The following is an 11,698-nucleotide window of genomic DNA, read 5'->3' on the forward strand; positions in this document are numbered from 1 at the left end:
AAAAGAAAGAAAAGCCCTCTTTGAAATATATTGTGATTTTGAGTATTGTATCCATTTGTTTATTTGTGGATATCGGTTTTCTTGCGATTGTGCTTTCATTGTTGGTTCGTTACTATTGTTGAGTTTGGCTTCTTGGGGTACACTCGTCAATTTATATTGGCTATATTCCGTGAAGTTTAGTTGGCTATAATTCAAGGGGCTTACCAAGGACCGTGAAATTTGAGCGCGTGTGTAAGACGGAGAGGTACATTACGTGAGTATACACGAGAGGGTGAGGAAATCATTTATCTAACCATCTATATATATATTTCCACTCTAATTTTCTATGGCAGGTGAGAAAAGTGACGAGGAACATGATATGGCATCCGCATCAAGTTTTGACCCAAAATGTTCGTGACGGATATGATGGTAGAAGTACAAAGGGTACTTCAACATGAAGTTGAGGGACTCCATGCCCGAATAAATAAATTGGAAACGTCGAGAGTAGAAGGGAATGCAGCCCCTCCATGTCCCCACATTGGAATTCCACCTCTAGGACGACGACAGCCCGGGAATGCTCCAAGGCATGAACGAGTTCATGATCTTCTCGAAGATGATCGTGACATGACTGAGTATGATGGAGAAGTAGAGAGCAATGTTCCTCTTCGAGCATGACGAGGAGCACATAGGAGAGATGACAATGATCCAATTCGTTCTATGAAATTCCAAATCCCACCTTTCTACGGGAAATATGATTCAGAAGCATATCTTCATTGGGAGCGGAAGATTGAGCTGATCTTTGATTGTCAAGATTTGGATGGTCCACAAAAAGTCCGAGCTGCGGTCTCCGAGTTCAAAGATTATGACATTCATTGGTGGGACAATATTTGCCTAAATCGAAGGCGAGGTGGAGCACCGATGATTCAAACATGGGAGGAGTTGACACGTGTCATGCGAGCTAAATTTGTGATGAGTTCGGATACGCAAGAATTGCATGTTCGACTGCAATCGATGAAGCAAGGAAATAGGACAGTCGATGAGTTCTACAAGGATTTGGAGGTGAATTTAATGCGGGCTTATGTTCGAGAGAGTCAACAAGCCACGGTAGCGAGGATCTTGACGGGGCTGAATCGAGACATTGCTGACAAAGTGAGATTGTATCGTTTTGATGATATTGATGAATTGGTGGAACGTGCTATTACTATCGAGAAGCAATTGAAGCGTAAGGGCAAACAGAAAACATTTGGTACGAAGCCCTTCACACCAAATTATACCAAGAAGGATGACAAAACCCAAGTGGGTCAAGGATACGGTAAAGGAAAAGGTATTATCAAGGATGACACGCCACGGAACAAGCATGTTGGAGCTGATCCGGAGAAGCCGAGGAATCGAGATATCATTTGCTTCAAGTGTCAAGGTCGATGCCACATTGCAACTCAATGCCCAAACAAAAAAACGATGATCCTCAATAAGTTTGGGGAATACGAAATGGAATCTGAAAATGAGGAGGGGGTTGATCAAAGAGTAGATGAGGAAAATAACACGGATGATGATTCTGATTCTGGTGTTGGTTTGAATTTGGTTACCTTACGAGCCTTAAGCACTATGTCAAGGACCTTTGATGAGGAACAACGAGAAAATCTCTTTCAAACTCGTTGCATAATTGGAGGCAAAGTGTGTAGCCTCATTATTGATAGTGGGAGTTGCACAAATACTGTAAGTGAACTTGCTGTTCGAAAATTGAATTTGCTAACAACACCCCACCCCAAACCATTCAAATTGCAGTGGGTTAGCAATTGCGGAAAGTGGAATGTGAACAAGCAGGTGACGGTTCCTATCAAGATAAAAAATTATGAGGATCAAGTCGTTTGTGATGTGCTACCGATGCAAGCTTGTCACGTATTACTTGGAAGGCCATGGCAGTTTGATAGAAAGACTCATCATGATGGATATTTGAATAGATACTCATTTGAGTTTGGGAGTAGAAAGATATGTTTAAAGCCGTTGTCTCCAATGGATGTCCATGAGGACCAACTCTACATGCATCGTCAATTTTTGGAAGAAGCCAAAGAAAAGAGAGAAAGAAAAAAGAGTGAGAAAAATAAGAGTGAAAAAAGTGAGCATAGGAGTGAGAAAAGTGAGAGCGAAAAAAATAAGAGTGACAAAAGAGAGCAAGTTAGTGAACAACGCAAGAGTTAGCTTGAAAGAAAAATGCTTGTGAGCTTGAGAGAGGCAAAAAATTTGAAAGTTCATGAGGGAAGTTCTTATTTACTTTTGATTAAACCTGTTTATTTGTCTAAGCAAGAGCTAATGAAACTCCCTCCCAATGTTGCTTCTCTTTTGCAGGAATATCAAGATGTGTTTCCTGATGAAGTAACCGGAGGATTACCACCTATTCGGGGCATTGAGCACCAGATGGATCTCATTCCGGGTGCATCAATTCCAAATTGTCCAGCTTACAAGGCAAGTCCAGAGGAAGTCAAGGAAATACGTAAGCATGTGGATGAGTTGCTTGACAAAGGCTGGATTCGCGAAAGCCTAAGCCCTTGTGCTGTACCGGTTCTTCTTGTCCCAAAGAAGGATGGCGGGTAGAGGATGTGCATCGATTGTCGAGCCGTAAATGCCATAACGGTAAAGTATCGACACCCTATCCCTCGTTTAGATGATATGCAAGATGAACTGCATGGGTCAAAATACTTTTCTAAAATTGATTTGAAAAGTGGATATCATCAGATTAGAATGAGGGAAGGTGACGAATGGAAAACTGCATTTAAAACTACTTTCGGCTTATATGAGTGGTTAGTCATGCCTTTTGGTCTTACGAATGCTCCAAGTACGTTTATGCGGTTAATGAATCATGTATTATGTACCTTCATAGGGAAGTTTGTTGTGGTTTACTTTGATGATGTTCTCATTTATAGTAAATCAATGGAAGAACATGTAGAGCATATTCGTAGTGTTTTGGAAGTGTTAAGAGCTGAAAAGCTTTATGCTAACCCGAAGAAGTGCGACTTTTGTGTCGACAAATGTATTTTTCTTGGTTTTCTTGTAGGTGCTGAAGGGTTAAGTGTGGATGAAGCTAAAACACAAGCTGTTCGAGATTGGTCAACACCTAAAACGATCAAGGAAGTTCGTAGTTTCCTTGGACTTGCAAGCTTTTACCACCGCTTTGTGCGAGATTTTAGCTCCATTGCAGCACCACTGACTGAGCTTACAAAGAAAGATAAACACTTTGATTGGGGAGTTTCTGAACAAGCATCTTTCGATTTGCTTAAGAGAAAACTTACTAATGCTCCTGTTTTAGCTCTACCGGATTTTACTAAGCCATTTGAATTGGAATGTGATGCCTCAGGAATTGGGATTGGAACTGTTTTGATGCAAGGAAGGAAGCAGATTGCGTACTTCAGTGATAAGCTGAGTGGGGCTGCCCTCAACTATTCGACGTATGACCGAGAATTGTATTCGTTGGTTCATGCACTTCAAACATGGCAGCACTATTTGCGATCACAAGAATTCATTGTTCACACTGACCATGAATCATTAAAGCATTTAAAGAGTCAACAAAAGCTTAGCAAACGGCATGCAAGATGGGTAGCATTCGTGGACACATTTCCTTACTTGATTCAGTACAAGAAAGGAAAGGAAAATGTTGTAGCTGATGCGCTATCAAGGAGGTACGGGTTGCTAACCTTGTTAGAATCTAAGCTTATGGGATTTGCATTCATAAAAGATATTTATATGAATGATGTTGTTTTTTCTGATATCTTTGCAAAATGTGCTACGCATGGCTTTGGTGATTATTATTTGCACGATGGATATTTGTTTCGTGTGAATCGTTTGTGTGTACCTAGGTGTTCACTTCGTGATGTGTTAGAGGTTGAGGCACATGAGGGAGGTTTAATGGGTCATTTTGGGTGTGATAAGACATTGGGTGCATTGCATGAACACTATTATTGGCCTAAAATGAAGCATGATGTGGAGTCTTATGTGAATAAATGTGTTGTTTGTAAGATTGCAAAGTCACATGCACAACCACACGGTCTATACACACCCTTACCTATTCCAGAAGCACCATGGACTGATATTTCAATGGATTTTGTTATGGGATTGCCTAGGTCTAGGAGAGGAAATGATTCGATTTTTGTTGTGGTTGATAGATTTTCAAAAATGGCACACTTCATTGCATGTAAGAAAACCAATGATGCATCTCATGTTGCAGATCTATTCTTTCATAATGTTTTGAAATTGCATGGTGTCCCTAAGACAATTGTGTCGGACAGGGATACAAAGTTTCTTAGTTACTTTTGGAAGACACTTTGGGCTAAATTGGGAACTAAGTTGCTATTTTCTACATCTCATCATCCCAAACGGATGGTCAAATTGAAACAGTGAATAGAACCTTAGGGAACCTACTTCGTGTCTTGATAAAAAAGAATTGCAAAAGTTGGGAAGAATGTTTGCCTCACGCTGAATTTGCATATAATCGTCCGTTGCATTCTTCGACACACATGTCTTCTTTTAAGGTTGTTTATAGCTTTAATCCTCTAACACCTTTGGATATGTTACCATTGCCAAGCAATGAGTATTTTAATAGTGATGGCAGGAAATGGGCTGAATTTGTGAAGGAGATGCATTCAAAGGTTCAGGATAACATTGCAAAATCAAACGCTCGGTATGCTAAAAGTGCTAACAAAGGTCGAAAGCATGTAGTGTTCCATCCAGGCGATTGGGTGTGGTTGCACTTGAGAAAAAGTAGATTTCCCGAGAAACGGAAGTCTAAGTTGAGACCAAAAGGAGATGGGCCATTCCAAGTTGTGGAACGCATCAATGACAATGCATATCGTATTGAGCTACCGGGTGAGTACCAAGTTCATAGCACATTCAACGTTGCAGACTTAAGTCCTTTCGATGTAGGAGATGAACAGACTATGAAAAAGGGGGACTCAATTTTTCAAGAAGGGGGGGATGACGAGGTCGTCAAAGGCGATGATGAACCTACACTACCACCAGGTCCGATTACTCGAAACCGTGCCAAGAAGTTTCAAACTAATGTTATGGCATTAATTCTATACTTGGAAGAGGAGAACATGCATAAAGTTGAAGCATGGAGGCCAATGGGAAGAGCGTTATCAACATAGGAGTGCATTCACCCTTGAAGACCACAATTTATAACACCCATGGGAGTTTCTACTCACATCATTACCCATGTGGGAAAAGAGATGTTTTATTTTATTTAATAAAGTGGGTCCCATCAATCTAATTAATTGGACATCTCTTATTTACTTAATTAGTGGGATATAAATAATATATTTTTGTCCCACATTGGTTGTAGAGTCTTTCTCCAAGCTAGCCTCCCCTATAAATAAAGCACTTGGGTTCACTTGTTAGAGACCTTGAAAATTATATCAATTAAAGTTTCTTTTTATTCCATTATATTGGAATTAGTGTGTGAGCGAGGGTTACCCTTGCATGCGCGTATCATTCTCAAATCGGGTCCTTGGGTTGATTCCTTGGGTTCGTGGCTTCCGAAACCGACCGGAGTTTCTAGCATAATCGTTCAAGTCTCCATTGGTTTAGAGGTGTTGGGTCTAGGCAACGCTTGGGTTCACATCCGATCGATTGACGAATCGGACACCAGTAATATCTTTATTTTTTTTACTTAGTTTTTTATTTAAATTTAGTTTTAAATATCGGTTAGTATAGTTTAGTTACTTGGGCTGCGTCAAAAACTATAGAGCACAAAGTAAGTATAATCAATAAAATGCTATATAATATAAACAAAAAACATTGAAAATACAAAAGCTATAAATATATTAATTTTGAACACTCTATAACAAATACGAAAAGCACTGTAATTAGAACTATAGAGTACAAAGTAAGTATAATCTATAACATGCTATATAATATAAAGGAAAAATATTGAAAAAACAAAAACGTTAAATATAATAATTTTAGACACTGTAAAACAAGTACGAAAAACACTGCAATTAGAACTATAGTGCACAAAGTATAATCCCATATACTGTTATATAATAAAAACAAAAGGCAGTCAAGAAACAAAAGCACTAACTGTTTTCCCTTAAAACACTATGTAATACATACGAAAAGCACTGTAATTAGAACTATCGAGCACAAAGTAAGTATAATCTATAACATGCAATATAATATAAAGGAAAAACATTGAAAAAACAAAAGTGCTAAATATAATAATTTTAGACACTGTAAAACAAGTACGAAAAGCACTGTAATTAGAATTATAGTGCACTAAGTATAATCCCATATACTGTTATATAATAAAAAGAAAAGGCAGTCAAGAAACAAAAGCACTAACTGATTTCCCTTAAAACACTATGTAATACATACGAAAAGCACTGTAATTAGAACTATATAACACAAAGTAAGTGTAATCTATACCATGCTATATAATATAAAGGAAAAACATTGAAAAACCAAAAGAGCTAAATATAATAATCTTAAACACTATAACTAATACGAAAAGCACTGTCATTAGAACTATAGAGCACAAAGTAAGTATAATCTATAACATGCTATATAATATAAAGGAAAAACATTAAAAAAATAAAAGCGCTAAATATAATAATTTTAAAAGCCCTATAACAAATAGGAAAAGCACTATAATTAGAACTATAGTGCACAAAGTATAATCCCATAAAGTTTTATATAATAAAAAGAAAAGGCAGGCAAGAAACAAAAGCACTAATTGTTTTCTCTTAAAACACTTATGTAATACATACGAAAAGCACTGTAATTAGAACTATAGAGCACAAAGTAAGTATAATCAATAAAATGATATATAATATAAAGGAAAAAACATTGAAAATACAAAAGCGCTATATATATTAATTTTGAACACTCTATAAAAAATACGAAAAGCACTGTAATTAGAACTATAGAGCACAAAGTAAGTATAATCTATAACATGCTATATAATATAAAAGGAAAACATTGAAAGAACAAAAGCGCTAAATGTAATAATTTTAACACTCTACAACAAGTACGAAAAGCACTGTAATTAGAACTATAGTGCACAAAGTATAATCCCACATAGCGTTATATAATAAAAACAAAAGGCAGTCAAGAAACAAAAGCACTCACTGTTTTCCCTTAAAACACTATGTAATACATACGAAAAGAACTGTAATTAGAACTATCGAGCACAAAGTAAGTATAATCAATAAAATGCTATACAATATAAAGGAAAAACATTAACAAAACAAAAGCGCTAAATATATTAATTTTGAACACTCAAAAATAAATACGAAAAGCAATGTAATTAGAACTATATGCACAAAGTGAGTATAATATATAAAATGCTATATAATATAACGGAAAAACATTGAAAAAACAAAAACGCTAAATATAATAATTTTGAACACGTTATAACTAATACGAAAAGCACTGTCATTCGAACTATATAAAACAAAGTAAGTATAATCTATAACATGAAATATAATATAAAGGAAAAACATAGAAAAAAAAAAACGCTAAATATAATAATCTTAAACACTCTATAACAAGTACGAAAAGCACTGTAACTAGAACTATAGAGCACAAAGTAAGTATAATCTATAAAATGATATATAATATAAACGAAGAATATTGAAAAAACAAAATGCTAAACATATTAATTTTGAACACACTATAACAAATACGAAAAGCACTATAATTAGAACTATAGAGCACAAAGTAAGTATAATCTATAAAATGCTATATAATATAACGGAAAAACATTGAAAAAGTAAAAGCGCTAAATATAATAATTTTTAAACGCCCTATAACAAATACGAAAAGCACTATAATTAGAACTATAGTGCACAAAGTATAAACCCATAAAGTTTTATATAATAAAAAGAAAAGGCTGGCAAGAAACAAAAGCACTAATTGTTTTCTCTTAAAACCCTTATGTAATATATATGAAAAAGCACTGTAATTAGAACTATAGAGCACAAACTAAGTATAATCAATAAAACACTATATAATATAAAGAAAAAACGTTGAAAAAACAAAAGCGAAAAATATATTAATTTTCAACACTTCATAAAAAATACGAAAACCAATGTAATTAGAACTATAGAGGACAAGGTAAGTATAATTTTATAACATGCTATATAATATAAAGGAAAAACATTGAAAAAACAAAAACGCTAAATGTAATAATTTTAAACACTCTACAACAAGTACGAAAAGCACTGTAATTAGAACTATAGTGCCCAAAGTATAATCCCATATAGTGTTATATAATAAAAACAAAAGGCAGTCAAGAAACAAAAGCACTAACAGTTTTCTCTTAAAACACTTATGTAATACATACGAAAAGCACTGTAATTAGAACTATCGAGCACAAAGTAAGTATAATCAATAAAATGCTATACAATATAAAGGAAAAACATTGAAAAAACAAAAGCGCTAAATATATTAATTTTGAACAATCTATAAAAAATACAAAAAGCAATGTAATTAGAACTATAGAGCACAAAGTAAGTGTAATATATAAAATGCTGTATAATATAACAGAGAAACATTGAAAAAACAAAAGCGCTAAATATAATAATTTTGAACACTCTATAACTAACACGAAAAGCACTGTCATTCGAACTATATAACACAAAGAAAGTATAATCTACAACATGCTATATAATATAAAGGATTGAAAAAACAAAAGCGCTAAATATAATAATTTTAAACACTCTATAACAAGTACGAAAAACACTATAATTAGAACTATAGAGCACAAAGTAAGTATAATCTAGAAAATGCTATATAATATAAACTAAAAATGTTGAAAAAACAAAGCGCTAAAGATATTAATTTTCTACACTCTATAACAAATACGAAAAGCACTGTAATTAGAATTATAGAGAACAAAGTAAGTATAATCTGTAACATGCTATATAACATAAAGGAAAAACATTGAAAAAACAAACGCGCTAAATATAATAATTTTAAAGACTCTATACAAAATACGAAAAGCACTGTAATTTGAACTATAGTGCACAAAGTATAATCCCATAAAGAGTTATATAATAAAAAGAAAACGCAGTCAAGAAACAAAAATACGAACTGTTTTCCCTTAAAAGACTATGTAATACATACGAAAAGCACTGTAATTAGAACTATATAACACAAAGTAAGTGTAATCTATAACATGCTATATAATATAAAGAAAAAACATGGAAAAAACAAAAAAGCTAAATATCATAATTTTAAACACTCTATAACTAATACGAAAAGCACTGTCATTAGAACTATGGAGCACTAAGTAAGTATAATCTATAACATGCTATATATATAAAGGAAAAACATTGAAAAAACCAAAGCGCTAAATATAATAATTTTAAACACTCTATAATAAGTACGAAAAGCACTGTAATTAGAACTATAGAGCACAAAGTAAGTATAATCCATAAAATGCTATATAATATAAACGAAAAATAATGAAAAAACAAAGCGCTAAAGATATTATTTTTGAACACTCTATAACAAATAAGAAAAGCACTGTAATTAGAACTATAGAGGACAAAGTAAGTATAATCTATAAAATGCTATATAATATAAAAGAAAAACATTGAAAAAACATACGCGCTAAATATAATAATTTTAAACGCCCTATAACAAACACGAAAAGCACTATAATTAGAACTATAGTGCACAAAGTATAATCCAATAAAGTGTTATATAATAAAAAGAAAAGGCAGGCAAGAAACAAAAGTACTAATTGTTTTCCCTTTAAACACTTATGTAAGATATACGAAAAAGCACTGCAATTAGAACAATAGAGCAAAAAGTAAGTATAATCAATAAAACGCTATATAATATAAAGAAAAAATGTTGAAAAAACAAAAGCGCTAAATATATTAATTTTGAACACTCCATAACAAATATGAGAAGCAATGTAATTAGAACTATAGAGGACAAAGTAAGTGTAATCTTATAACATGTTATACAATATAAAGGACAAACATTGAAAAAACCAAAAAAACGTTAAATATAATAATTTTAAACGCCCTATAACAAATACGAAAAGCACTATAATTAGAACTATAGTGCACAAAGTATAATCCCATAAAGTGTTATATAATAAAAAGAAAAGGCAGGCAAGAAACAAAAGCACGAATTGTTTTCCCTTAAAACACTTATGTAATATATATGAAAAAGCACTGCAATTAGAACTATAGAGCACAGACTAAGTATAATCTATAAAATGCTATATAATATAAAGAAAAAACGTTGAAAAAACAGAAGCGCTAAATATATTAATTTTCAACACTTCATAACAAATACAAAAACCAATGTAATTAGAACTATAGAGGACAAAGTAAGTATAATCTTATAACATGCTATATAATATAAACGAAAAACAGTGAAAAAACAAAAACGCTTAATATTATAATTTTAAACGCGCTATAACAAATACGAAAAGCACTGTAGTTAGAACTATAGTGCACAAAGTATAATCCAATAAAGTGTTATATAATAAAAAGAAAATGCAGGCAAAAAACAAAAGCACTAATTGTTTTCCCTTAAAACACTTATGTAATACATACGAAAAGCACTGTAATTAGAACTATAGATGACAAAGTAAGTATAATCAATAAAATGCTATATAATATAAAGGAAAAATATTAAAAAACGAAAAGCGCTAAATATATTAATTTTAAACACTTCATAACAAATACAAAAACCAATGTAATTAGAACTTTAGAGGACAAAGTAAGTATAATCTTGTAACATGCTATATAATATAAAGGAAAAACATTGAAAAAACAAAAACGCTTAATATAATAATTTTAAACGCCCTATAAGAAATAGGAAAGCACTGTAGTTAGAACTATAGTGCACAAAGTATAATCCCATAAAGTGTTATATAATAAAAAGAAAATGCCGGCAAGAAACAAAAGCACTAATTGTTTTCCCTTAAAACACTTATGTAATACATACGAAAAGCACTGTAATTAGAACTATAGAGCACAAAGTAAGTACAATCAATAAAATGCTATATAATATAAAGGAAAAATATTAAAAAACCAAAAGCGCTAAATATATTAATTTTGAAATATCTATAACAAATGCAAAAAGCACTGTAATTAGAACTATAGAGAACAAAATAAGTATAATCTATAACATGCTCTATAATATAAAGAAAAAACCTTGAAAAAATAAAAGCGCTAAATATAATAATTTTAAACACTATAACAAATAAAGCACTGTAATTAGAACTATAGTGCACAAAGTATAATCCCATATAGTGTTATATAATAAAAAGAAAAGGTATTCAAGAAACAAAAGCACTAACTGTTTTCCCTTAAAACACTTACGTAACACATACGAAAAGCACTGTAATTAGAACTATAGAGCACAAAGTAAGTATAATCAATAAAATGCTATACAATATAAAGGAAAAATATTGAAAAAACAAAAGCGCTAAATATATTAATTTTGAACACTCTATAACTAATACGAAAAGCACTCTCATTAGAACTAGAGAGCACAAAGTAAGTATAATCTATAATATGCTATATAATATATAGGAAAAACATTGAAAAAAGAAAAACGCTAAATATAATAATTTTAACACTCTATAACTAATACTTGAGATTTTTGGGTGAAGACTTACCAATGCGTGTTTATATATATATATTTTTTACTTTTTGAAAATTTCAAATATTAAATTTAAATGGAAAAAAATAAATTAATATCA

General features: G+C 32.3%; 1 protein-coding gene across 1 annotated transcript; it reads left to right on the forward strand.

The window, feature by feature from the left end:
- The first annotated feature begins 696 nt into the window (after nt 1-696).
- LOC127260961 (uncharacterized) lies at nt 697-2,571 on the forward strand. Its single transcript, XM_051289046.1, has 2 exons — nt 697-2,154; nt 2,281-2,571. The coding sequence occupies exons 1-2, from the start codon at nt 697-699 to the stop codon at nt 2,569-2,571; spliced, it is 1,749 nt and encodes a 582-aa protein (XP_051145003.1).
- Nucleotides 2,572-11,698: the final 9,127 nt, after the last annotated feature.

This window comes from Andrographis paniculata, unplaced genomic scaffold, assembly GCF_009805555.1.
Source record: "Andrographis paniculata isolate CXL003 unplaced genomic scaffold, ASM980555v1 Contig62END, whole genome shotgun sequence".
Lineage (NCBI taxonomy): Eukaryota > Viridiplantae > Streptophyta > Magnoliopsida > Lamiales > Acanthaceae > Andrographis > Andrographis paniculata.